This window comes from Vipera berus (genome assembly GCF_964194415.1).
Source record: "Vipera berus genome assembly, chromosome: 2".
NCBI lineage: Eukaryota > Metazoa > Chordata > Lepidosauria > Squamata > Viperidae > Vipera > Vipera berus.
In genome coordinates, this window is record NC_138203.1 from 283,609,611 (window position 1) to 283,637,492 (window position 27,882).

General features: G+C 46.5%; 2 protein-coding genes across 2 annotated transcripts; both read left to right on the top strand.

The window, feature by feature from the left end:
* On the top strand, positions 1 to 27,858 carry LOC308661247 (class I histocompatibility antigen, F10 alpha chain-like). The gene is made up of 6 exons (XM_081316161.1): positions 1 to 70; positions 8,798 to 8,955; positions 17,186 to 17,461; positions 17,991 to 18,275; positions 23,954 to 24,046; positions 24,557 to 27,858. The coding sequence occupies exons 2-6, from the start codon at positions 8,832 to 8,834 to the stop codon at positions 24,595 to 24,597; spliced, it is 819 nt and encodes a 272-aa protein (XP_081172287.1). The 5' UTR covers positions 1 to 70; positions 8,798 to 8,831; the 3' UTR covers positions 24,598 to 27,858.
* Positions 10,718 to 15,938, top strand: LOC308661244 (uncharacterized protein). Its single transcript, XM_081316158.1, has 2 exons — positions 10,718 to 11,619; positions 15,781 to 15,938. The coding sequence occupies exons 1-2, from the start codon at positions 10,776 to 10,778 to the stop codon at positions 15,795 to 15,797; spliced, it is 861 nt and encodes a 286-aa protein (XP_081172284.1). The 5' UTR covers positions 10,718 to 10,775; the 3' UTR covers positions 15,798 to 15,938.
* Positions 27,859 to 27,882: the final 24 nt, after the last annotated feature.

Below are 27,882 nucleotides of genomic sequence, written 5' to 3' on the forward strand. Positions count from 1 at the left end.
ATGGCTCTGCGCCCTGCGCCCCTCTTGCTCCTGGTGTTGGCGAAGGTGGTCCTGCGCGAGAGCTGCTTCGGTGAGTCCCTTTCGGGGGCGTCGGGGGTTTCGCCCCCTTTTTCTGCCAGGTGGAAACTTTCTCTCTCCTCCCCCCCCAAAAAGTTTATTCCCAGAAAGAGAATTCCCAGATTCGGTCCTCTTTCTAGTCCGCTCCCCCTCCCCCCTCTGGCCACTTTGAGATCAGACCCCCCAAGTGGTGGGGGGGCCCTGCTGCCGGTCTCCCCCCCCCACCACATACACCACGAGAGCCCCTCTGGGAGCGGGACAAGGAGGGGAGCTTCCAGATGTCAGTCAAGTCTACCTGGGCGCCGCCTAAGCTCAATCCTTTCCTTCCTCCAAAGCCGAGGTTGTCAGGAACCGGCGTTTGCACGTGATCAGGTCAGTTCACAAACAGATGACCTCCAAGGTCCCTTCCAACTACTACTACTACTACTACTCCTACTAGATTTTAGATTTTAATCAAGGAAAATTTAATCTATTTTAATTGCTATTAATTTTTGTATTGTAATGTTGTTTTAATTGCCTTGTGAACCGCCCTGGGTCCTACAGGAGAAGGGCGGTATATAAGTTTAATAAATATAATATAATATAATATACTACTACTACTACTACTTATTATTATTATTATTGTTGTTGTTGTTATTGTTATTATTATTATCATTGTTATTATTATTATTATTATTATTGTTATTACCTCCCACCTGGGTCGCCTCTGCTGCCTTCAGAGGTGATGGGCGGCCTTTTCTGGCTTCTTCTGGGGCTGGGAAGAACCGGCTCGTTTCTCGGTTCTTTTCCCTACGTTGGCAGAGACGGCGGCTGGTGCAATGGGACAATCAAGAGTAAAGGATGCCGTGTGAACACAGCAGGAGAAAAAAGAGTGTGGGGAGAAACGATCCTTGAATAAGCTTCCTCAAGATCCCTCTTTCTTCATTTTCACTTTCTCCTGGATCGCCACCACCACCCCTGTCCCAACCCCTCTCCCCAGAGCTTTTTTTCCTGGGACAGGTGGGTATTTGCCTCCTCGGATCTCCCTTCTTCCATTTCAGAAGCCCCCAATTGGCAGAATTACAAAATATTTAAAATTTTAATATTATATTATTCCTTAGCAATCACTTGGGGGCCTTGGTTTGTTCCTGGTTGATTGCTCAGAGAAACTCTCAAGGCAGCAGCTTTTCCAAAGGCATTTCCAAAACTCCGGATCTGAAGGATCAGATAGTCTGGGCTGGAGGCGGAAGGAGAGAAGCTCCCCTGGATGGATGGAGAGCCTGAACTGAAGGGCTTGCTTGGACACAGACAGGCCCAAACTGACCAGCCCTTCCTGACCTGAGGAGGATTCGTGATTGTGAGGACGCCCAACCTGCGTTACATTCACACGTTTCTCCTCTCAGGCAGATTCAGACTCCCTCACTGCTCAGCCCCAGGAGGGGAAGAAGTGGGTTCTGGATCACGGAGGGTCCCATCCCCCCCTCCTTCTGTCGGAGAAAAGCTCTGATCCGTTTAAAATCTCCCCAGAGTAGGAAGTGGATCTGGGGATCCCTCTCCCCAAAAGCTCTGAGAAGCCGCTGGGATTGTGGGGAGGAGCAGGAAGGAGGAGGCCGAGGCCTTTGCCTTGGGAGACTGGGAGACCATACTGGAGGGACTGGGCAATGGGACTACAGGTAGTCCTTGATTTTCAACAATTCATTTAGTGGCCATTCAAAGTTATAACATCATTGAAAAAAGTGAATTATGACCATTTTTCACACAACCATTTTAGCATCTTCATGGTCACGTGACCAGGATTTGTATGCTTGGCAACTGGTTCGTATTTATGACGGTTGCAGTGATCCCATTTTGCGACCTTCTGACAAGCAAAGTCAATGGAGAAGCCAGATTCTCCTAACAACGGGGTTATTAATTTAACAACTGCAACGATCCATTTAACAACTGTGGCAAAAAAAATCGTAAAATGGAGCAAAGCTCACTTAACAAATGTCTCACTTAGCAACAAAAAATGTGGGCTGAATAATGGTCGTAAGTCAAGGACTGCCTGCATTTATTTCCCTGGGGGGCTTTGGAGGTCCTGCCCTTTTCCACACAGACCCAGTTTCTGCCCAAATAAGTCCCGTGAAGGATCCCGAAAATGATCTTTACACTCTTTGGTGCCCCGGAAGAATTTCTGACCTGAAGAAATTTCAGAATGGAGACCAAGAAGGGGCCTTGGGGATTTTTCAGCTTAATTGATTTCCCAGCAGCATTTTATTCATTTTACTTTTCTTTTAATTTTTTAACACATTTACAAGCTGTTGTTTTTCTGTCCTTGCGCAGCCCCAGAGTCTCTTCCGTGTTTGTATTTTGACAATGAAAACTAAACAGTGATTTAATGATTTTTTTTTTGTCATTGATAGTAAACTTTGGAATAGTCTTGTGAATTTAGTCTGTTAGGCATATGGTGTTAGCCTACAATGTTGGGTTGAAAATATATTAACCATGATGTTGCTATGTCTTTAAAAAGTTAATTGGCCAATGGGTGTGTAAGTGTTCTCATGGCCATAAGAGGAAGCTAGGAACGTAGCTTCTCTCTCTCTCTGAATTCACTGATCTCTACTATTACTGTTTTTGCTCTGCTGTTGGTTTACTACTGTTGTAAACCTGAACTGTGTATTGACCTCTGGACCGGTAAGAAGACTTTGTAGTTTGGATTACTCCTTGGACTGTTGCTATTGTTTATGACTTGGACTGTTTATTTTTGACTGTGCATTTTTGTTTTTACACCACCCTCAAAGTAAAATACTTTTTGCTTTTACAACTCAGTGTACTCTTTCTGTGTGACTCTTGCTGCTCTCAGTACCCTTCCTTGTCTGTGCAACTCTTTGGTAGCACAAGGAGACCTCTGCACAACAAATTCCTTAACACTGGTTATGGGCCCAGACCTGTACTGAGGGTTAGTACACACAGTATTCCTAGCTGAGTTTGTGTTAGCTATTTTGGTGTAAAATGGCACAAGAACTGTTGTCAGGCATCTCCTGGATAACCCGGTTGGATGGGACAAACTATGTTTCCTAGTCCATGAAATGCTGCTTGCTTTTGCGCAAGGAAGGACTATGGACTGTTGTAAATAACCCACCAGATACTACTGTTTGGGATCCAGATGACGAAGAGGATGCAAAGAAGATAGACGACTTTAAACGAAACAATGAGAAAGCTCTTTGCATTATTGGACTAACCCTGAATGACCAGCAGCTTGTCCATATTCGTGGTGAGGAGTCTGCTGCTAGGTGTTGGGGCATTTTGCGAAGGCTTTATGTTCGAGACAGTGTGGGTGCACATATACACCTTACACGTAAGCTGTTTAGGGCTCGTCTGCAGAGGAATGGAGATATGCTGACCCATTTAAATTACATGAAGGCAACATTTCAAGAGCTTCATGAAAAGGAGCTGATTTTTTCAGAGTTGCATCAGGTCTACATTATTCTGTCATCTTTGGATGAGAGTTATGATGAGTATGTTTCTTCTTTGGAAGTCCTGGCCAGAGAGGAACTGACATTGACTAACATTACTGGGAGACTGCTGGAAGAGTCCAGAAGGAGGCGTGACCGAGACCAGCTGAGAGAGACACAGCCACAAGAGGAGCAGCCATTTACCACTGCTTACAACGTCAAGAAATGTTATTCTTGTGGTGCTAAAGGGCATATAGCCAAATTCTGTAGGAAGGGTAAAAAACAGAATGTAAATAGCAGTGGAAAGGCTAAGAAGAGCATTGGTTTGGCTATTTCTGGTGAACCAACATCCAGAAACAATGAATTGTGGGTTGTTGATAGTGGGGCTTCACAATGCATTACTAAAGAGAAAAAGAGGTTTATTAATATGAAAAACAGCAACCAATATGTTTCACTGGCAAACGGTTGGAGGATGAAGGCCTCTGGTGAAGGTAATTCCTATTGTCCATGTATTGATGAACAGTTACCTATGTTATATATACCTAAACTAAGATTCAACCTTTTATCTGTAAGGGAATTGGTTAAAGTTGGGTTTGTGGTAACATTCAGAGGGGAGCAATGCACTATTGAGAGGAATGGAATCTGTGTAACTGCTAATTTGAAAAATGGTTTATTTGTTCTCACAAGTAACCAGGTTAGTACAGCCAACTCAATATGTGAGAACAAGAAGCCACATGATGAATGTATACATTTATTGCATAGGCGGTTAGGGCATGTAAACTTTAACTCACTACGTAAAACAGTTGAGTTAGTAGAAGGAATTAAACTGAAGCCATGTAGTAAGTATTTGAATTGCAATGCCTGTAATCAGGAAAAGAGTAAGGCAACTCCTGCAAACAGGTTAAATGGCTTTAAAACAACTGTACCTTTGGAAGTTGTGTTTGCTGACTTAATTGGACCAATGAAACCAAGTTTAGGAGGGTCATGTTATATTTTAAGTATATTGGACCACTACTCTCGTTATGGATTTTGTTATCTGCTTAAGTCAAAGGCAGACACTTTCCAACAATTTGCAAACTGGCTCAAATTCGTGGAGAGAAAAACAAAGAGAAAGGTTCAGTGCATAATTACTGATAATGGTACTGAATTTACAAACAAGCGCTTTGTTGATATGCTTGAATCAGCTGGCATTGAGCATAAACGTTCAGCCCCCTATAGGCCTCAACATAATGCATTTGTTGAGAGACGTGGGCAAACGTTACAAGCCATGATGAGAACCATGTTAAAAGATTCTGACTTAACAGATAGACTGTGGAGGGAGGCAGCAAAATGTGCAAACCATGTTCTGAATATAGTTGTTAATACTTCTACTGGTAAAATACCATACACAATATGGCATGGTAAAAAACCAAACCTTGATTATCTGCACACGTTTGGCACCCCAGCTTGGGTCCACATTCCTGCACAACTCAGGAGTAAAGGCCAACATAGGGCTAGGCAATTATACTTCGTAGGTTACGAAGCTAATCACAGATCTTATCGTTTCTGGGAACGAGGCACAACTAATGTATATACCAGTTCTAGTGCCAAATTCCTTGAGCATGTCGGTTGGGATAGGTTAGAGCAAGAAACTGTTAATACTGATCCTCTAGTGTTTGAGGACTCCTCTCATAACGTAACTAGTAATGATAATACATATGTAAATATAAAAGATGAAGAAGAGATAGAGGAGATAAAAGAGGAATCAGAGGAAAGAAAGGAGTCCGAAATTCAAAGCCCTGTAATTCCTTGGCGTTCAACGCGCATCAGATGTCCACCTGATTGCTATGAAGCAAGTGTAATATGTCAAGTTAGTGTAGAGCCTTCTAACTATGATGAGATCAGGATGTATCCTGAAAAGGAACAGGCATCATGGAAAGCTGCAATGAACAGGGAGTTGAAGTCTTTGCAGGATCTTAAGGTCTATGAGAAAGCAAAACTGCCACCTGGTGAGCAAGCTATAGGTTGCAAATGGATATATAAAATAAAGAAGGGTGTAGATGGGACCGTAACCCATAAGGCACGTTTGGTTGTACAAGGTTTTGCCCAAACTACTAAGGATTATGATGAGGTGTTTGCACCCAGTCTGAGGGCAACTACTTTAAGAGCAGCTTTAGTATGGGCGGCTAAAAATCAATATATGGTTAACCATGTAGATGTTGAAACTGCATATTTACATGCTCCATTGCAACATACTATTTATTTAAGAATACCACCAGGATTGACCAGTGATAGAGACCATGATTGTTGGGAATTAAAGAAAAGCCTCTATGGATTGAAACAATCAGGCTATGAGTGGAATAAATGTATAGTTAATGAGTTAAGTGCATTAGGTTTTGTAGCCAGTAATGCTGATCCTTGTTTGTTTAGAAGAGATCACAACAGAGCATTTTCTCTTATTATTCACAGATGATATTGCAATAATAACAAAAACTGAGTTAGAAGCACAAACTATCATTTCAAGATTACAAAATAAATTCACAATTAGAAATCTTGGGAAAATAAGCCACTATTTGGGGTTAGATATTGTGAAAACGAATAGGGGTTTTAAGGTTTCGCAAGCCAGTAAAATATCTCAGTTATTAAAGAGATACAATATGGAAATGTGTAAACCAGCAAAAACTCCGATGGCTATGGATTTTAAGGACACTAATGTTGAGAGTCCTGTATTTGATAAGGCTATGTACCAATCTTTGATAGGAAGTCTTATGTATCTTAGTAATTGGACTAGACCTGATATTTCTTACTGTGTAAACCAATTAGCTAGGTACAACAATAATCCAACTGTTAGACACTGGCAATCAGCTAAACGAGTATTAAGGTATTTGAAGCAAACTATTCACTACTCGTTATATTTAGAGCCAAATCGTGAGTTAATCCTTACTGCATATGCAGATGCGAGTTTTGCCTCTGATACAAACACTCGTAAATCTACTTCAGGGTTGGCTGTTATGTTGGGAGATTCTTTGATTGGATGGAAGTCCATTAGACAAAAACACATAAGCTTATCTACAATGGAGGCTGAATTTTCATGTCTATCAGTGTTATGTACAGAACTGCTAGTGTACAAACAATTATTGTTAGATATGGGTTTAAATGTAAATGATCCCTTTATTGTGTATGAGGACAATCAAGCTGCAATAAAGATGGCTAACAATGCTGCAGTAAGAACAAGATCTAAACATACTGATCTTCGTTATTTAAATGTCAGACAATGTATCAAAGATAAATTAATACAGCTAGAGTATTGTTCATCTGATGTAAATATTGCAGACCATTTTACGAAGGTACAAAGTGCTGTGAAACACAATGCTAATTGTGAAAGAATGTGCATAAGATTGTAAGAGTTATATATTATTCTACCCAAAGGGGAGAATGTTAGGCATATGGTGGTAGCCTACAATGTTGGGTTGAAAATATATTAACCATGATGTTGCTATGTCTTTAAGAAGTTAATTGGCCAATGGGTGTGTAAGTGTTCTCATGGCCATAAGAGGAAGCTAGGAACGTAGCTTCTCTCTCTCTCTGAATTCACTGATCTCTACTATTACTGTTTTTGCTCTGCTGTTGGTTTACTACTGTTGTAAACCTGAACTGTGTATTGACCTCTGGACCGGTAAGAAGACTTTGTAGTTTGGATTACTCCTTGGACTGTTGCTATTGTTTATGACTTGGACTGTTTATTTTTGACTGTGCATTTTTGTTTTTACACCACCCTCAAAGTAAAATACTTTTTGCTTTTACAACTCAGTGTACTCTTTCTGTGTGACTCTTGCTGCTCTCAGTACCCTTCCTTGTCTGTGCAACTCTTTGGTAGCACAAGGAGACCTCTGCACAACAAATTCCTTAACATAGTCTCTCCTGCAAGGAAGGGCTGAGGAAACTTTGATGCTGCTGGTTTGGGAGTTTGCATGATAGAAACTGAAATAATGTTGTATGTTTATCTTGAATTCCCCAGAGGGTTTTTAAAGGTGACAGGACCCTCCCCACAAAGGCTGATTTTGGGGGAGAGGATCCCAGCAGAGCCCCCCCCAAACATGACAGTTGGCAGCAGGAACTCCCAAGCAGCCTCAGTGGGGGCAAGGCGTGGGGCCAGGGTGGAGAGGCCCCAGGGCTTTCTTCCGGGTGAGGGGAATTCTGGGAGTTGAAGTCCAAGTGGCTGAGTCTGAGAAACTCTAATTTAGGCCTTTATGTTGAGAGTCACTGATCATGTGAAGAGTTGGGTAGCCACGTTCAAACACCACCCCCCCTCCCAAGCTGGCTGGGGGGAGCATTTCTGCCTTTCTTTCTGCTGAGAAAGTGCAGGATCAGAAGCAGAGGAGGAGAAGTTTCAGAGCAGCTTCTCTGGAAGGTGAAGGGGGAGATTCAGAGTAAATCTGGTGCATTGAAATGGTTTTTGTGCCCTAACTGGGTTGCTGTGAGGAAGAAATGTTTGGATAATCACAGTGGGATTTTCTGTGGAATGAGGGTGAGCCCCCCCCTCTTAGTCCCGGGTTCAAAACCAAATCCTGCTCAGATGGCTGAACTTTGGGAGGGGAGGGGGAATTTTCCAGCCAGGAGGGGGAACAGGAGGAAGATTTGGAAGGGCTACGTGGCTTCACTGCTGCTCCCTTCCCTCCCCCCTTTGCCTCCCCATATGTGAGTTCCCCCTTTGGATCCCGGCTTCTGGTCTCACCTGGATTGCCCCTTCCCTGTTTCCCTCCCCCGTCTTATAAAAGGACCCCTCAGATATGCAGCTATTAACAATCCATGGGGCAGGTAAAGTTTGGGGGACCCGGCCTTCCCCTCCTCTCTCACCCCACCTTCCCTGCCCTCCAACCCTTCAGCCCCCCCCAAAAGCTACTTCTTTCCCTCTCAGTCGCTCCCTCCTTCCCCCTCCTGCCTCCCCTTCCATCCCCTCCCCCTTTTTCTCCCCCTTTCTCCTCCCCAGCTCTCTTCTTCTTCTTCTTCTTCTTCTTCTTCTTCTTCTTCTTCTTCTTCTTCTTCTTCTTCTTCTTCTTCTTCTTCTTCTTCCTCCCCTTCCATCCTCTCCCCAGCTTCCTCCTCCTCCTCTTCCTCCTCCTCCTTCTTCTTCTTCCTTCTTTCCCCCCAGAACCTCAGATTGAAGCCTCCATAGGATGAGGGACCTTGACTGGAGCCCCCTAACTCTGCCCCTCTGGGTCCCTTCCAGGCGCCTCTTCGCACTCCATGAAGTATTTCTCCACCTCCATCTCGGAGCCCAGTCAGGGGCTGCCCCAGTTTGTCTCTGTTGGGTACGTGGACGGTCAGGCCTTTGTTTACTATGACAGCCACAGCCGGAGGAGGGAGCCTCGAGTCTCCTGGATGGAGAAGGTGGGGAAGGAGGACCCCCAATACTGGGATTGGAACACCCAGAGAGCCCGTGGCAATGAGGAGGGATTCAGAGAAGGTCTGGAGATTCTGAGGCTTCGCTACAATCAGAGCGAAGGTGAGTGATGGGTCGGGTGGCTCCTTCTGCCCCATAATCCCCTCCCCAGGAACCAGAGGGGGGAGAAAGGGGGGGTCCCTTCAAAGGGAAAGGCTGCTTCCCCACATTTAAAAAAAGTTTTTAATATCTTTATTCTTTTTTAAAAAATCAACATAAGCTTGTCGTTGCCTCCATAGCTGATGTTTTCTGCCAGTTACAATTAATAAAAACATTCTTTTAAATTTATCCCTCCATCTCTCTGGATATTGATAGGATGTGGAGATGGATATAAACTGAGATAAAGAAAGGCCAAAATCTCCCCTCCCCCCATGAAAGTTGGGGTGTCCTGGCCTTGGTGGACCCCCTGCTGTGGGGGAGGGAGGGGATCCCAGGTCTCTCCTCTCCCGGAAAAAAGCAGGTGGATCCTAAGGAGATCCTGGGGGAAGCAGGTCCCTGTTCTTCTCTCTGTTTCCACTCCAGAGAAATGATGGATCAACTGCAGATCCACCTGGGCTTTCTAGATCCCTCTCTTTCACTTCTATCTGGAGGGATGAGAGGGGCCCAAAATGGCAGGAACTTCTTCTCATCCTCCAGGCGGAAGGAGAGGCAAGGAGGACAAATGGGGCGGGGGCCTCTTGGGGGGGGCACAGGATCACTTCCAGGATCCTCCCAATCTTGAGGGGAAAAAGGAGAGAAAAGAAAGAAAACCCCATTTGGGGGCCTTCCTGAGTCGCTCAGAGCCATCATGGCTTCCCATCCTTGGTCCCTCAGGCTGGACTCCTGCGCTGCCCTCTTGGTGGGGCTGCCCTGGAGGGGGGAGGCCTTGTTCAGCAGCCCCCCCTTCTGCCATCTTTGGGGCACAAGATTCACCTTCAAGGGAGCTGATTTAGGGGAGAGATTGCAAGGAAATATCTGTGTCACCAGAGGCTGCTTTGGGCTGAGAGAAACCTTCTCCACAAACATCCGCCATTTTCCCTCCTTTCATCCCAAGGAGGTGCAGCCCCCCTTCTTCTGCCCTTTCCTTCCCCCTCCCCCCATAGACAGACACCCCAGAGATTTGCCTGTTCTGCCCCTGATCCCCGAGGATCCCCTCAGATCCCCCCAGGCCCCCTGCTGGCCTCTCGGGGGAGCAGAGCTGGACCCAGAGGGCTCCCCCTGGTGGAGGAAGGAGGAAGGAGAGCGGCCAGAGTGGAGGGGAGCCTCTTTTCCAGGCCAAACAGCCCCAAATGTCCCAACCTTTCCTCAAAGTGTAGTGTATGCTGCTAGCATACACAGGAAATGCCAGCGCAGCAGGGGGCTGGACAGCTCCAGGCGATAACCGCTGAGGCGGGAAAAGCCGGACGGAGCAAGTTTGACACCCCCTGCATGGTCAGCTCTGGCGGGAAGCCAGGGTTTAAACCTATTGGCCACATGCACTGGCGGGAAGCCCAGGTTCAATTCTATTGGCCATCATTCACCTGGGCAGGTATAAGAAACACCAGGTAAACCCCTTTGTCCCAGATTCATTCCTGATCCGAATAAAAGAAATACTACCCAGCTCAAGTGTCCGTCTCTCTGTGCGACCACGCGACTTTGCACTGGTGACGAAGGTGGGATCCTGCATCGGACAACGCTAGCCGCGGACGGAATCCAATCGGCAGCCCCGGATCCAGACGCAGGGCAACCGAGACGACGACGAGATGACACAACTGGGTCAGTATCCCCTTTTCAATAGTGGCCGCCCCGAGGAGTGGGAAGCCTTCGTGGGGCAGATAGAATGCTACCTGAGGGCGAACGGGGTGAAGGAGGACTGGCAGAGAGCGGCGGTACTGCTCTGCAGCTGCGGCACAGAAACCTACCAGATGGTGGTCGGTCTCTGCGCACCCGATGACATCCACTCCGTCGGCTACAACGAATTGCTGGCGAAGCTGTCTGAACATTTCAAGCCCGAGACGTCCGAGATCGCCTGGCGGTATCGTTTTGAAAAACGGGATCAGAGACCAGGTGAGTCTGCCAAACAGTATATGGCAGCTCTGAGGCTGGCAGCTCGCCTCTGCAATTTCGAAAATCTAGAAATTAGGCTGCGGGATCGGCTCGTTTGTGGGGTGAGGGACAGGAAGCTGCGCCAGAAACTTTTTGCTAAGCAGAAACTGACCCTGAGGGATGTCCAAGATGAACTCCTAGCCTGGCATGCAGCCGAGGAGCCCGAGACGAGGGAAGGCGGATCCATCCACCAGGTGAGAAGAGGCACCGACGCAGACAGGGCAGAGCTGGAGGTGGATGCCATCAACCGACCTCAGCGATCCTTCAACCCCGACCGAGACAACAGAAAAGAACCGAGACCAGCCACGGCAGGCGAGAGAGACCAGGAGTGCAGATGCGGAGCGAGCGGACTCCGGTCTACCCAGCCTCACGGTCACAGCGCGAATCGCCCTCGGTCTACCCAGCATTGCGCCTGCAACTCCCAGTCTACCCTGAACAGCGGCTACGGACAGCCCCGGTCTACCCAGTGCTCCGGCTGTGGCGCGAGCGGCTCCCGGTCTACCCGCTGTGCAAGCTGCGGAGGACAGCATCCCCGGTCTACCTGCCGTTTCAAGTCGGCGAAGTGTCGGTCGTGCGGAAAAACGGGGCACATCGCGGCGGTCTGCAGAAGCAAGCAGCGGGACAGCCTACACGAGGTGGAAGCCGAGTTCCAGTATGCCACAGGTACTGGGAAGCGGTCGCTGGGTCTGACTGTGAGTCACACGTCGGGACGGCCGGGCGTTTTCAAAACAGGGGCTCCTGAGGCGCTAGCCCGAAAAATAAAACTGAGGGTGAGGCTGCAAGGGGTCCCCTGCTTGATGGAGCTGGACTCAGGGTCAGCCGTATCCATCATCTCCACCAGAACGTTTTTAGACATTTGCAAGCGGAGCGGCCAACGGGTTGCCTTGAGGACATCCAGACTGACCCTCTCTGACTTTCAAAATTCACCGATCAAAATCCGGGGGGAGGCGTTGTTGTGGGTGCAGTACAAGGGATTCAAGGGTAAATTAAGTGTGTTGGTCGTCGAGGGCCAGCGGACTAGCCTTGTGGGGTTAGGGTGGTTTAACGCCTTCGGCATCAAAATCACAGGGATTAATCAGACACGGAGCCATTTGTCCCTGGAAGCAGTCTGCGAGGAATTCGCGGACGTGTTCGATGGGCAGTTGGGAAAGTACACGGGTCCCCCAATCTCATTTAGACTAGATCTCCAGGTGCAACCCATAAGGATGAAGGCGAGGCGTGTTCCATTCGCGTTAAAGCAAAAGATAGAGCGGGAATTGGATAAGCTGGTAGACCAGGGGGTGTTAACACCAGTTGATGGAGCAGATTGGGAAACTCCCATCGTAACGCCAATTAAAGCAAATGGGGAAATTCGTATCTGCGCTGATTATAAAGGGACTATAAACCGAGCTTTAAGTGCCCATTCCTATCCGGTCCCTGCAGTCAGCAGCATCTTAGCGTCCCTACAAGGCGGGTCGGTGTTCGCTAAATTGGACCTCGCCCAAGCTTATCAGCAATTGCCGGTAGACCCAGGGGCTGCTAGAGCACAAACGATCATCACTCACAAGGGAGCGTTCCGGGTAGACTGGTTGCCGTTTGGGGTTAGCGTAGCGCCGGGGATATTTCAGGAGGTGATGGAAAGGACGCTTAAGGGAATACCAGGGGTTTGCCCTTATTTTGATGACGTCCTGATTGCAGCCAGCTCCCCGGACGTGCTGGCAACCCGTTTAAGGACGGTCCTTGAGAGGTTCAGGGGGGCAGGTCTCAAACTCAAAAGGGAGAAGTGCAGGATTGGGGTCCCAGAGACAGAATTCCTGGGGTTCAGGATAGATGCTCAAGGCATCCACCCATCTGCATCAAAGGTGAGGGCAATCAAAGAAGCCCCTGCTCCCAAAAACAAGCCTGAATTGCAGGCGTTCTTGGGGTTCCTCAATTTCTACCACACATTCCTGCCTCACAAAGCCTCAATTGCAGAACCCCTACATAGGCTACCTGACAAGCAAGCGCCTTGGGAATGGACTGACAAACATGCAAAAGCATTCCAAACACTAAAAAACATGTTAGCAAGCGATGCCACTGTCACCCATTTCAGGGAAGATCAGCCAATCTGTCTTGCGTGCGATGCATCCCCTTATGGGATTGGAGCAGTGCTCAGCCATCTCAAGGAGGATGGAACTCAGGCTCCCATCGCCTACTACTCCAGAACCCTGTCAGCTGCAGAGCGGAACTACGCCCAGATAGACAAGGAGGCACTGGCAGTGGTTGCTGGAGTAAAGAAATTTCATGATTACCTGTATGGCAGAGATTTCATAATCTTCACAGACCATAAACCTTTATTAGGACTATTCACAACTGAGAAACAAACACCACAGATTTTGTCACCTAGAATGCTAAGATGGTCAATATTTCTCTCTGCATATTCTTGTAAATTGATACACAGACCAGGGAAGGAGATGGGGCATGCTGATGGTCTCAGCAGACTGCCCCTAATGGACAGGGAGCCGGACCCAGCACCGGCTGCCCAAATCCTGGCAATCCAAGAACTGCCAGAACGCCCCCTCAACACAAAGGACATAGCCACAGAGACACCAAAAGACAAGGTTCTGAGCAGGGTTCATTCGTGGGTGAGTAGTGGGTGGTAAGACAAATCACCAGGGCAAGAGTTCACTGCTTACTTCTCAAGAAGGTTTGAACTGTCCACACACAAAGGGTGCCTTTTGTGGGGAAACAGTCATAATTCCCACAAGGCTCAGGGAAAGAGTTCTCCAATCACTACATGAAGGACACCCAGGGATAGTAAGAATGAAGGCTCTAGCAAGGAGTTACCTGTGGTGGCCAGGGTTGGACAAGGAGATAGAAGCACAGGTAGCGGGGTGTTACACATGCCAGAGGACACGGCCAGAACAACCACATGCACCAGTCCATAAGTGGGAGGAAACACACTCACCCTGGTCCAGGGTGCACATAGACTACGCTGGCCCATTCCAAGGTCACACATTTCTGGTAGTTGTGGATAGTCATTCAAAATGGCTTGAGGTGGTACCTGTAAGCAGCATGACATCAGCAGGGACCATCCAAGCATTGAGGGGGATATTCGCTACACATGGGTTGCCTGATGTAATCGTGTCAGATAATGGAACGCAATTTACTTCCTCGGATTTCCAGGTGTTCCTGAGGACCTTGGGGATTAGACACGTCACCTCGGCCCCCTTCCACCCTGCCAGTAATGGATTGGCAGAACGATTCATGAGAACAACAAAAGATGCACTCAAGCGCATAGTACAGGGAGATTGGAAGCAAAGACTAGCCACATTCCTCCTTCACCAACACGCAACACCTTGCACTGCCACAGGCAAAAGCCCAGCGGAACTCAGATGGGGGAGACGCCTCATTACAACTTTAGACAGGCTCCATCCGGACAGAGTAGCCGCAGACACGGGAACCCCAGCATCAAGACACATTTTACCTCAGGGGACCTCATTTGGGCCAGGAACTACAGTACGGGTTATCCATGGGTGCCAGGGGAAATTATAGAGCAAACAGGGCCCCTTTCCTACAGAGTAAGGGTGGAGGGGGGACTCCTGTGGAAAAGGCATCTGGATCAACTGAGGAAAAGGACTCCTGAAAGGGGGGCAGAGGACACACTGGGGGGTGAGGAGGAAGATCCAACACAAAAGCCAATACAAACACATTCACCAAGGAGGATGGTTGGGGGGGAGCAATGGCAACCCCTGTACAGGCAGGAGTCTGATAGAGAAACCAGGCAGTCACCAGGAATCAGCAAATCACACACACAGACACACAGCAACCTTCCTCAACAGGAGCTTCAGGAAGGAATGAATAGCCACGACACCATACCTCCGGAAGAACATGTACCAAGAAGGTCAAGTAGGCCACACAAAGCGCCAAGCTACCTCGCTGACTATGTACGTTCATAAGGGGGCAACAGATCAACAAGTGTATCCATTGTAACCATGTTTTGTAAATATGTGTATATAGTTGGAGATGGTATGACAGAGGAAAATCCTCACTATGGGGGAAGGGGTGTAGTGTATGCTGCTAGCATACACAGGAAATGCCAGCGCAGCAGGGGGCTGGACAGCTCCAGGCGATAACCGCTGAGACGGGAAAAGCCGGACGGAGCAAGTTTGACATCCCCGGCATGGTCAGCTCTGGCGGGAAGCCAGGGTTTAAACCTATTGGCCACATGCACTGGCGGGAAGCCCAGGTTCAATTCTATTGGCCATCATTCACCTGGGCAGGTATAAGAAACACCAGGTAAACCCCTTTGTCCCAGATTCATTCCTGATCCGAATAAAAGAAATACTACCCAGCTCAAGTGTCCGTCTCTCTGTGCGACCACGCGACTTTGCACAAAGGGAGGCGGCTTCCACCCTCCCATCCTCTGGGTCTCCCCTCTGGACCTTCCCCAGATCCCTCCTGCCCTTTTGGAGGTCTGGTGACGAGAACTGGCACAGAATATTCCAGATGTCGTGGCGCCCTTGATTTACGCAAAGGCTTTATGACATTATAGTTTCTGTGTTTTCAATAACATTTTAATGGTCTCTGATGTCCTGTTTGCCTTTTAAAATTTTTTATATAATTTGTATTGAACCTTTTCAACACAAGATAAAAAAGAATAGAAAGTAAAATAAAGGAGGTAAAAAAAATCAAAAAGAAAAAAGTACAAGAAAAGAAAAAAAATGAAGAAAATTAATAAAAAAATGTAAAGAAGTGGCTTCTGATATTCTTCACAGCTCTTACAAATATAAATATATTTTAGCCTCCCTAAAGCAGCCTTTGTTGACCTTTTGACCCTGGAGGAACCCTTGAACTATTTTTCAGGCCTCGGGAACCCCTGAACATCCCGGCTCAGAGATGGGGCAGAATTGTTTCCTGCGTAGACCTGCAGAGATGCATTAACATCGTTTTCTTACACTAATAATAAAAACTTGCCTTTTCAGTGTGATCCCTGTGCTTTTTTTTGCAGCACAAATATTCAATTCTGTGCCAAACTTGCAATGGACACACACAGATTTCATCTTCAACTGACATAAGACGGTTTCTGTCTTAGCTTTTGATGCTTCTGAAATAAGACAGAGCTTTTTCTGAGAACTTGAAAACTGCAGCCAGATTTTCACTGCCTTCCTGTGAATGGCTGGAGACTCTTCTTGGGCAGAAATCCAGAACCTTTTTTTCCCCCTGGGCAGATCAGGGAATCTCCTCTGGAGGGCAGGATCAGACTCAGCTCAGGAGGATCTTCCTCTCCCTCCGAAGAGAAGATCTCAGGCTGAGCAGAAGCTGCAGAGAAAGGATCCCTCACCTGGTCACTCATGGGAGTGGAAAGGGAGGGAAAGGACTGGTCAGTTTAGTTCAGCTGTACTTACAAGTGGTTTTCCCTTAGATCTGAGAGTTTCTGGTGTCCTTCCTCACTCTCAAGCCCAACCAGAAGTAGAAACATTTCAACATTTCCTTTTGGTTTTTTCAAAAATTCAGTTTCCTTCTAAATCCCAGAATCTGGTGACTTAAAGCCAAAATATTTTCTCCAGGACCTTGCAAAGACTGTAAACTTCAAACTTCATTTCAAAGGTCAATAACCCTTTTGGGGGTGCAGGTCAGATTGGGCCACTTGCTGCTCTTGCTATGGAAAATATTCCTTTGTGGCCCTTCAAGGCTTCATTCCCACATTGCACAAAGCCATGGTTTGTTGCTGGTTAGCGCCAAAAAGGAAGCCAGCCTTGTCACTTGGTGATATTTACGAACATAGATGAAGATTTGTGGTCACAGGGATCCTTGCAAGCTTCTTTGCAGATTGACCAGATCCTCTTTGACGCCATGAGATTCTCGGTCCCTTTGGAGCTGCAGATTCAGGCAACTGTTCCCTCTCTGGGATCCCTTCCTTTCCCCCCAAGAGTCTCCCCAACAGAGGAACGGCAGAAGGGAAGATGGAGGAGGCTCCGTCCCTCCGTTTCTTCTGCGACTCCTTCTTTTCTCGGTCTCCCTCGGGATCCTCTACTGGCTTTTCCAGCTTCCCTTTTCCTGGGGAGGTTCGGGGGCTCCATCCTGGGGGGGGAATGGAGGGAGGCAGGTGGAGGGAGGGGAGAAGGGCAGGGAATGATGGGGGATTTCTTTCCCTTGATTGCTAGGGAGGAAATGGGCATGTCAGTGCCTGTGTCAAAGTCCCTGCAGGGAAGGGGGTCTGTCTCTTTCTTGAGGACTCCCCAAACCATCATCTTTTTTCCTATTTCAGGCCTTCACATAATACAGTGGATGTATGGCTGTGAGATCCAGGCTGATGGGAGCAAAGGAGGCTTTAATCATCATGGCTATGATGGGAGGACCTTCCTCACCTTTGACAAGGAGATCCCCACCTGGGTGGCTCCCCAACCCGAGGCCCAGATCACCCAGAGGAAATGGGACGCTATTCCAGGATTCAATCAGGAATGGAAGTCCTACCTGGAGGAAATCTGCATTGAGTGGCTGGAGAAGTACCTGTCCTACGGGAAGGAGATACTGCTGAGAACAGGTGAGCCTCTGGATCCAGGTTGGACTTTCCTCCTTTATGGCCGGATTTCTTGTGCACATACGGTCCCTTTGGGTCCTTGGTCTGCCCAGGAGGGAATCCTCCCCCTCCCCTTCCAGCCCCTCCCCATGTTGCGCGAAGCCCTGTTTGGTTCCCCTTGCCAGGCCGCCATTCAGTGGAGCAGGAATCTCAGCCTCTGCCTGGCGGTTGTTTGGGTGGATCAGGCAGGAGAAGCACTTGGGGGTGTCCTGTTCACGGCCCACAGTGAGGCAACGGGAACACTTGGGGTTCTTCAGTGAAACCCCCATTAGCCAAACTGTAGTCAAGTCTGTCTCCCTCTCTCTCTCTCTCTCTCCCATTGGCATCAGGTCTCTCTGTCCCCTTTGAGAGAGAATATCGTCTCCAGATTAATCAGTCGGACATTGCAAAAGATCTGAGTCCCTTTTTGCTTTCCTGCCCCCCCCAAGTTTCCCACCCACCTTCCAGGCTCTGGAGGGGCTCAGAGTTAATTCCAGGGGTGCTGTTTCTGCAGAGCCCCCAGAGGTGACGGTGAGCAGCAAGACAAAGGAGGTGGAGGATGGGATGGAGACGCACGTCTGCCGCCTGGATGGCTTCTACCCCAGGGAGATCGATGCTTCCTGGAGGAGGGACGGGGAGGAATGGCTGCAGGACACCTTCCGTGGCTCCGTGGCCCCCAACGCAGATGGAACTTTCCACTACTGGCTCAGCATCCGGATCGATCCCCAAGAGAGGGGCCGCTATCGGTGCCACGTGGAGCACGACGGCCTGCAGGAGCCTCTGGACGTGGCCCTGGAGGGTGAGAGGCTGCAGGGAGGGAAAGGCTGGGCTCTTTGGCAGGCTGGAGGGTTGTGGGAGGGAAATCTCACCCCAGCTGTGTCCAGATGTGAGCATACCTGAGCTTTGATCCATTGGTTTTTCCCGTGTTTGGGGTTGGTGAAGCTGCATGGACCAGATCATAGAAGTGGCTTCAGGGGATGTAAAGGAATCTACAGAATCCCATCACAAGATTGGCAGATCCTGATGAAATCCTCTTAGATCCTCTCTTAGCTTCTCTCCCTCCCCTGTTTCTCTTGTCTCCAGAAGAAAAGCAGCAGTTGTTGTGAGCACCTAAAAAAGATTTTATTGTCTTTAGAATTCCTTTTTTTTAATTAAAAAGTTTTACAATACATTTTATCTTTAACAAAAAAAAACAAAAAACCCCTCCCAACCCCCTCCCCTCCCACCCTCTTCCCCCTCCCCAACCCCTCCCTCCCTTTCCCCTCCCCCCCCACTTCCCAGAGCTAAATACAGGGTATAAAAATACAAACAATCATAATCTAACTTATGCAAACAATCCTAAACTATTTAAACTATCGCACTTTAACTCATATAGATAAACTCCAAACATATATATATCATATAGTCCCATATTTGCTCCGTAGTATCTCTCTGTTGGGACGCGGTGGCTCAGTGGGTTAGGACGCTGAGCTTGTCGATCAGAAGGTCGGCAGTTTGGCGGGTCGAATCCCGAGTGCCGCGTAACAGAATGAGCGCCTGTTACTCGTCCCAGCTTCTGCCAACCTAGCAGTTCGAAAGCACGTAAAAATGCAAGTAGAAAAATAGGGACCACTACGGTGGGAAGGTAACAGCGTTCCGTGCGCCTTTGGCGTCTAGTCATGCCGGCCACATGACCACGGAGACGTCCTCGGACAAGCGCTGGCTCTTCGGCTTTGAAACGGAGATGAGCACCGTCCCCTAGAGTCGGAAACGACTAGCACGCGTGTGCGGGGGAACCTTTACCTTTACCTTTATCTCTCTGTTGCAAATAATCTTTCAGGTGCACTAAGATCTTTACCATATCCTCGGAAAAAAAAACTTTACAGTCCATTCTTCTGTAATCGGTAATTTTACCTTTTTACTAGAAATCTTACTACCATAGTTAAATTCAACGTCCATTTAATATCCACCACAGTAATATCAATAATACCCAATAAAAACAATCACAGATAAAACAATTTATATCAATTATTAAAAACTATTCTTCTTTCCAACTAGGCTTTAAATTCATACTAAAACCAAGTTTATACAACCTTTCCTTCTCCTAATATATTATACAACTTAAAATACCATACATTACTTTCCAGACTTAAAATTTTTTATATAATCACATCATTCTTATATTTTCTATTACCTGTTTCATTATTACCCATAAAAATATTACAAGTTAACTTTCATCTATAATTTTTCCTAGTTATACCAGAGCATATCACAAAGTATATACAGTACCTAGCACACAATATCCACCTTCTTATCACACCGTAGATATACGTACCAACCAAATAACAAATCATAGCCTACAGAATATCAGTAAGCACTACTACAAATCTTCCCAATTAAATTTTCATAATCATCTTAAAACTAAAGCAACATAAAATATTACATAGTTATTTTATAAGGGTGAAAAGTATATCCCCAAATATTTAACCCTTCTAACAATTTCAATTCCCATAATCCTTATTACATTGTTATCTCCTGCAATTATGCAACTAAATCTTCAGGCTTGGTTCATTCGTCTAGAAGCAGCACGCCTCTTCCAATTTCTGGCCTCCTCCAGTGATACTGAAATTTGATCCACTCCTGTAACTTTCTCATCTGTCTGTATTAGTCCTTCAGCATCTTGTAGATTCTCTCTGTAACGTTGAGACTCTCTCTCACCTTTTTTCTTTGTAGATTCCAAAAATGGTATGGGGGCTGCTTTTAAAACATTACTGTAGAAATCACGTGCCTGAATCACCGTAGTAAAACAATGCCTCGTAACTTCATAGGTCACCACCATACCCACTGGTATCTGCCATCTAAACTTGATATCACGTCGTCTCAATTCTTGTGTCAAAAAAGCAAATTCCTTCCTTTTTCTTAAAATTCTTGAGGGGATCTCTTTTAAAATCAGAACTTTTTCCTCAGCAATTACAAAATCAATATTGTAGGAGGCCTGGATAACTTCATTTCTAATCATTCTCTTTGTAAAATAAGCCACCACATCTCTGGGTAATTTCCTTTGTCTTACAATCCAAGAATTAACACGAAAAGTTTTATCTATGTCTTCCATTATTTCATCTGCTGGTCGTCTCAGAACCCCTTCCAAAGCCTCAGAAACCATTTTCTTCAAATTTTCCTTAGGATTTTCTTTTAGGCCTCTAATCCTTAAAGCAAACTCCATCTGATAATACTGTGTCATGATCAAATCATAATCAATTTTCTCTACCACATTTTCAGTTTCTGTCATTTTTGCTTCCAGTCTAATATCATTTTGAGTAAGATCTTCCACTCTTTCATCCAAATTCTCAATGTATTTAATCATGCCTTGCATTGCAGATATAATATCTGCTCTCAGTTCTGTTAATTTCTCTGTAATCTTTTCATCCATAACCTTAGCTAGTTTTTCTGTTAACTTCTCCTCCAACTTTTTATCCATTATCTCAGCAAATTGTTACATTTGCTTTTCCATAGTCTCTTGCAGCATATTCTGCAAATCTTTTACTGTAAAAGCTGATGCAGATTCAGATGTAGGGGACAATAAAGTTTTCAACGAAGACTTCTGCACCAGAGCAGGAATTTTGGAAGATATAGCTGCCATTTTCACCCACTATTGTTAGCTACGCACTTCCACTTACGAGCTCAGCAAAGTTCATTGAGTTAAAGATCAAAACACCATCTTCACCAAAATCTCCTGCATCGCTCTGCCTGCGTCCTCGTTCTCAAAAGTTCTTCCTTGCTAGCAGGGATGGTTGCGAACGCCCTGTTCTGCTCCAAAAAACCCGGAGCAGAGGCGCCTTGCAGTCCGGAGCATGCCCAGGCTTCGGGGGGGCTCAATCCCTCAGCCGCCAAAACTTTAAGTTCTGGCGGCCCCGGAGAGCTCTACCCCTACCTGGGCGCTCACCCCCTCCTCTTCTCCCGAGGAGAAGGCTTCCGAGCCGCCGAAACAGCTGATCGGTGCTGTTTTCGGCGGCTCTACAGAGCCGGGAGGCTGACAGCCGAAAAATGGCTGCCTCCGGCGACGCCTTGCCATCCGGAAGTCAGAATTCCTGAAGTACAAAAGTCAGGAGGAGAGTCTGAGTCCCTTTTTTAAGGGCAAATTTAATTAAAATTGATGAACTGCAGCTGACTTCAGGAAATGCACAGAGTATCTGGACTGATGCATCAGGAGTCAGAAAAGGGACTATCAATCCGAGTTATTACCATCAGAGACTTTTCCTGCTGTAAAGAACAAAATGTCTTTGTGTGTTGCTGCTCTAAGAAAGAGGTTGCACGTTATTTTATGATACGATATGGGAATTCCTGAGGCTCAGCCTAAAACCCAAGAAAAAATGTCCTCTAAGAACTCTGCATATGTTCATAACTGCTGCTAACATTTTTTACACTGGACTTCCAAAATTGCAGAGTTCAAGTTTAAATCTTTTACTACAATACAAAAAAAATGTTCAAATTTAACTTTTATGCTGATAGCCCGGGCAAAATAAAATATTCATTTGGTTTTGTTGTTTTTAGCAAGCATCAGTTCACAAATGGCATGATAGCTCTTCAGTAGGAGTCCTGAGTTTTGTGCAAGAGAAAATTAAATTTAAAGTTTCCCTCCTCAGACCTGACTCCTAAAGCAATGCCACTTTATAATGCTTTGGTAAGACCCTACTTTGAATACTGCATTCAGTTTTGGTTGCCACGATATAAAAGAGATGTTGAGACTCTAGAAAGAGTGCAGAGAAGAGCAAAAAAGATGATAAGGGGACTGGAAGCTAAAACATATAAAGAACATTTGCAGAAACTGGGTATAACTAGTCTAATGAAAAGAAGGACTAGGGGTGACATGATAGAACTCTTCCCAATATCTCAGGGGTTGCCCCAAAGAAGAGGGAGTCAAGCTACTCCCCAAAGCACCTGAGGGCAGGACAAGAAGCAACGGATAGAAACTAAACAAGGAGAGAAGCAACCTAGAACTAAGGAGAAATTTCTGACAGTGAGAACAATAAACCACTGGAGCACCCACAACAAAGTGCAACTTGGAAGCAGTTTTGGTAACCACATTACAAAAAAGATGTTGAGACTGGGGGAAAAGTGCAAAGAAGAGCAACTAAGATGATTAAAGGCCTGGAGACCAAAACATATGAAGGACAGTTGCAGGATTTGGGTTTGGCCAGTCTAGAGAAAAGAAGGACTGGGGGGGACATGACAGCAGTATTCCAGTATTTGAGAGGCTACCACAAAGAGGACGGGGGTCAACTTAATTTCCAGAGCACCAGAGGGCAGGACAAGAAACGATGGGTGGAAACTAATCAAGGAGAGAAGCAATCTGGAATTAAGGAGAAAATTCCTAACACTGAGAACAATTAACCAGTGGAACAATTTGCCTTCAGAAGTTGTGGGTGCTCCATCACTGGAGGCATCTAAGAAGAGGCTGGACAGCCACTTGTCTGGAATGCTTGAGGAGGGGGTTGTGCTAGAAGACCTCCAAGGTCCCTTCAAACTCTGTTACTCTGTTTCTTCCATTTGTGGGACAATCCAGAAGTTGCATATCACCGTATTCCATTTTTTATGGTGAAGTTCTGGAAGGACAAAATATAATTTTTTTGCTATTTCTGGACAGACCAAGGAAATAAAAGTGCATATTTTAGGTGATATGAACTCTTTTACTTTAAATAATAAAACACAAACACTCAAACTGAAGAAAAAACATAACGTACAGAGCTACCCAAATTACGACAAACTGGAGCAGCCTCTAAACAGAACAAAAACTCTTGTTTAACAAATGTTATCGTATTGTTCACCAGTATTGTGTTGATGAAGTTTTTGTTTTGTAAGCCGCTGAGGGTCACAAGATGGCAAAGGGCTGCTTTTGAGTGGAAAAGCTAAATACGAATCCAACTGCCTTCATGCTGGGCTGGGGAGAGACAAAGGCAGCATCAGGAGGACACATCCTCTAACGGTGGTGAGCAAGGAGCCTTCGTGCTGCCCTTGGAGCAGGGGTGTCAAACTCAATTTCATTGAGGGCCGCATCAGCATTGCGGTTGCCCTCAAGGGGCCGGGTGGGTATGGCCAGGGTGGGCGTGGCCTACTGGGTGGGTGTGGCTAGAGTGCGTATGGCCTACTGGGTGGGCATGGCCAGCTCTACATCGTTCGCATCAAGGGTGCCTATGAGGGCCTGGGCAGGAGTGGGACAGATCTGAGGGTCTCTGGCAGAAGGAGGGTCTCTGGGCCAGAGCCAAGGCAGTGGGAGCCGTTCCGTCACTGTTTCCAGGATGGCTTCGCGGGCCACATGAAACCACTTCGCGGGCCGGATCCGGCCCCCGGGCCTTGTGTTTGACATGTCTGCCTTAGAGGGACACGAAGAGGAACCCATAGAAGAATTTGGGAATTTCCAGCTTTCGCTATTTTAGGTCTCTCCCCCGATTGGGATGAGTGAGGCTCTCCTTCAATTATCTGCTTTTTCTCCCAATTCAGAACCAAAATCCAACGTGGGGATCATCATCGGCTGCTTTGTGGCTGGTCTTCTCGTCCTGCTGGCTGTGACTGTTGTTGGGATCTGGTATTTCAGTAAGTACCTTCTTTTCTGGGTGATGGAAGGAAGATGGGCAGATTCCTCCCGAGTCTCTCCCTTTGGGGAGCTTCTTCTGGGCTTCCTCCTCTCCTGTTTTCCCAGCCCTCTTGGGGAGCATCTGAGATCTCAGCCTCTTGCTGGGACTCCAGTCTTCACTTGGCTGAGTCTGAGGTTCGGACAATCCTGCCTTCTTCTGTGTTGGGAAGAGGCATCCCAGTTCCGTCCCTTTCAAAGGTTTGGTCAAAGAGCGGCAGAGAAGGATTTCCATGAAAATTTTCCTCCCCTCCCAGCTGCTGCTGCTTCCCCCATTTTCCCCCACCCCTCTCGTAGGCAGCTGGTCTTTCTTGCAACAAATCAGGAGATACATTTGGTTTTTGAAAGTCCTTTTGTCTTTATTAATGGGACAAAGTGACTGTGAAATATCTCCTGGAGTTCTTCCTCTTAATTAGAGTTTTGATGATCTCTGGTGGATTGTTTTGAGCTTTCACTGATTTTTCCCTTTGCAGAGAGACGTCAAGATGACTACAGAGCAGCACCAAGTGAGTGATTTGTCCTCTTTACACATGAGCTCCAATTCAGAGCGAGAATCAGAGGCAGCATTAGTTGAGATGTGTGTACGTGTGTCCAAGCACAAAAGAAGCCCATGGAGAGTTGTGCTATCTTCCTCTTCCTCTCAAGAACATTACAGCCAGGCTGTTCTTGGGAGTGGAGACCCCAAGGAGAGACATCTGGGACAAGGAACCCTCAAGATGGTGAGAAGACCCTATGGGCGGACGATCCCACTAACTGAGACGCTGCTCTGTTTTCCAAGAAGGTGGAAAGGAAAAGCTTGGCCAACACATGATCAGGAGGACACATTTTGAGAGGAAATGAGTTTTCTTAGATGCCAGCTGGATCTCCTCTTGGTCTCCCAACCCAAGGCTTTCCAAGTAGGAACTGATTAGAACAAGAGACTTTGGAGCCATCTGTAGGTTGTGCTCCTTCTGGGTTTGGTGAAACCAGAACTTATTTGGATTGTTTGGGACAATTTTGCTAGGGAATCCGAGGAGCAAATCATCCAGAGAAAAAAGAGACCTGGGGAAGTCAGGAGGACTGATGACTGAGATTTGCCTTCCCAGAAGATGTGGGGTGAATTTGATCTCGGGTATCTAGAGCGAGCGGATGGGGCCATGGAACAAGGTGGGGCAACAGCAAAGGTTTCCTTGGCTTCCTTTCACACACACACACACACACACACACACACACACACACACACACACACACACACACCCTTCTGTCTTCCTTCCCCTCCCTGTAAAGATGACTTATGGATCCGAATAGCCCCACATTCAATGGTGGGATTCAAATTTGTGAATATGTGGTTTCTGCTTCCGGCAGTCCATTCTGGGCCTGGGCAACAAAAAATGAACAAGTGGGGCCACAGCAAAAGTTTCCTTGGCTTCCTTTCACACAAACACAGACACACACCCCTCTGTCTTCCTTCCCCTCCTTATAAAGGTGACTTATGGATCTGAATAGCCCCACATTCAGTGGTGGGATTCAAATATGTGAACAACCGGTTCTCTGTGTGGATTCTGCTTCCGGCAGTCCATTCTGGGCCTGGGCAACAAAAAATGAGCTCCCGGTTCTGCCAAAGTGGTGCGAACCGGCTGAATCCCACCACTGCCCACCTTGCTACCAACCCATTTCCTTCCACTTGAGGTGAAGGTCTCTTTTTGCTCCACGGACACAACTAGGAAGCTCTCTTGGCACCGTGTCCTGCGGTCTCGGGATTGCCCTTTGTGGCTTTCCCAACCATCTTCCCTCAAGGAAAGACAAGGGGGAAGCCGGCAAGGAAAGTTGCAGTCGTGTGATGTCTTGCTTAATGACCAGTGGTCACATGATGCCTCACTGCTTAAGGAGAAATTTTCAAAGACTTTAGCGGTCATAAGTCAGGGACCACCTGGAAGAAGAGCTGGGGATGCAAGCAAAGTTTTCATAAGAGGGTAGTTTAACATAACGGTAACCTTAAGGAGAAAAGGCAAGAGAGAATACAATTTATTTGGGATGAGATATTTAAAAAAGGGGAAGAAGTTTTAAATAGTTCCCCGGAGAGGATATCTATTCTCCACCAAATTAAGCTGCCACAGAGACAATGATTTGTGCTAATTAATAATAATTAAATAATAGATAGTATTATCAATGAGCGAGATGGAAATAAAGATCAATTATGCAAAGAAAAAAAAAAAGAAAATCTTGCCTGGGATTTTATCTTTTATTATTTGCATTTTTAAAAGGCGATATTAGCACTTTTAACTCGGCAAGCTGGAGCTCTTTTTAAAATTCAAGAAAGCAGCTTTTTCTTTCTAGCCAAGGGGTGGGGTTTTTTTGGAATGTGAGAACTTGCTTTTTCAGTGACTACACAACAAAATGTGGATTCCGGAAAGCCTTGGAGGCACTTGCAAGCATTAAGTAAGATAAAAATTTATCTGGGAAAGGGAGTATATAAAAGCCATCAGTTTTCTAGAATCAATATTTTCTATTGAAATCCATCTCTTGCTGTTTCATCTCTTCTTTTCTGCCATATCAGATAAACCAAAGGTTTGTATTTGTTTCTGAATCCTATAAAAAGACTTTCCCTCCCACCCTCTCACGGGTTCTGTTAACTAGGCCCAGTTTGGTGGGATCAAGGCACACAACAGCCAGCAACAACACAGGCTCCTAGACAACACACGCACACTCACGGTTACTACTCACTCTCCTCCACAGCTACTCCCACCTGTCTTACTCCTTGTGAGGACTGCAAGAGAAAAACAGCCCCTTTCTAGGAGCTTCAGGCTGCTTTCCTTCCACACAGAAACACGCACATTTCCCCCCCACACCCTCAGTTGTTTCACAGCACAGCTATTGCAGGCAACTTTGTTGTGGTGTCCCCGGAGAGAGGCCTTGAAAGGATGGGACAAAAATAGCACAGGTGGTGTCAACTTTCTGGGTAGAATTGCTCCTTCGCACACACAGCCCTTAATGGAGTCTTTTTGCTTTGCCTGAATTACTGGGTGTTTCCTATTTTCGGGTGGGGAAAGAAGCCCCTTTGCAAAGGGAAAAGCGCCTCTTTCAAATTCAGGGCTCCAGTTCTTACCAGCTCCAGGCAAAAGTCGGGGTGCCTGAGTTGGGAGGCAACAGCAGTACCTGAATAAAGAATCTCTTTTAACAGTCGATGCAGAATTGCAAAAGGAGCTGCCTGCACTCCTTAAAATGGCGGAAGGGTGCTACAGTCTACTTAAAATGGCGGTTGGCTGACTGCCAATGGGATCCAACTCAATGTGGCAGATGGTTTTTCCTCCCCCATCTGAAGTTGACAAACTGCCAGTCTCTCAATGCCTCCAGGAGTGTCCCAAAGTAGCACATGCATTTGCAGCCTGTTTTCAGGGGTTCGTGAAAGCCTCGTGCAGCTTCTGCAGCTTGTTGGCTTGAGGAAGGAGAAAGCCATCCGGCACGCTGAGTCCTGTCCTGTTCCCATTCTTCTCTATTTACATTGCCTCCAGAGTGAAAATTCAGAAACAAGAAAAATGTAATCTGAAAATCAACTACACCCCTTATCTTTGGAAAGTGGAAGGGATATGGCAGCAGATAAATATGGGGCTGGAGACAATATCCTTCCTGGCTATCAAAGCAATGCTAGTTCTTTGTTAATCACCTCCCAAGTAATAAAACTGTGTGTTTGTTTCAACACAGTTGAGTAAAAATAACACTACCGCCTCAGCTTTTTACTTTTGCAAACTTAATATCCGTGGTTATTTTTATAACAAGAAATAAAAAAAAAACCAAAGAGAAAGATAGTTTCGTTTTTTTC

Coding starts and splice junctions, on each gene's coding strand:
- LOC308661247 (XM_081316161.1), top strand. CDS start 8,832: ATGGAGAAGGTGGGGAAGGAGGACCCCCAATACTGGGATTGGAACACC. Junction 17,462..17,990: donor GGAGATACTGCTGAGAACAG/GTGAGCCTCTGG, acceptor CTGTTTCTGCAG/AGCCCCCAGAGGTGACGGTG. Junction 24,047..24,556: donor TGTTGGGATCTGGTATTTCA/GTAAGTACCTTC, acceptor TTCCCTTTGCAG/AGAGACGTCAAGATGACTAC.
- LOC308661244 (XM_081316158.1), top strand. CDS start 10,776: ATGGTGGTCGGTCTCTGCGCACCCGATGACATCCACTCCGTCGGCTAC.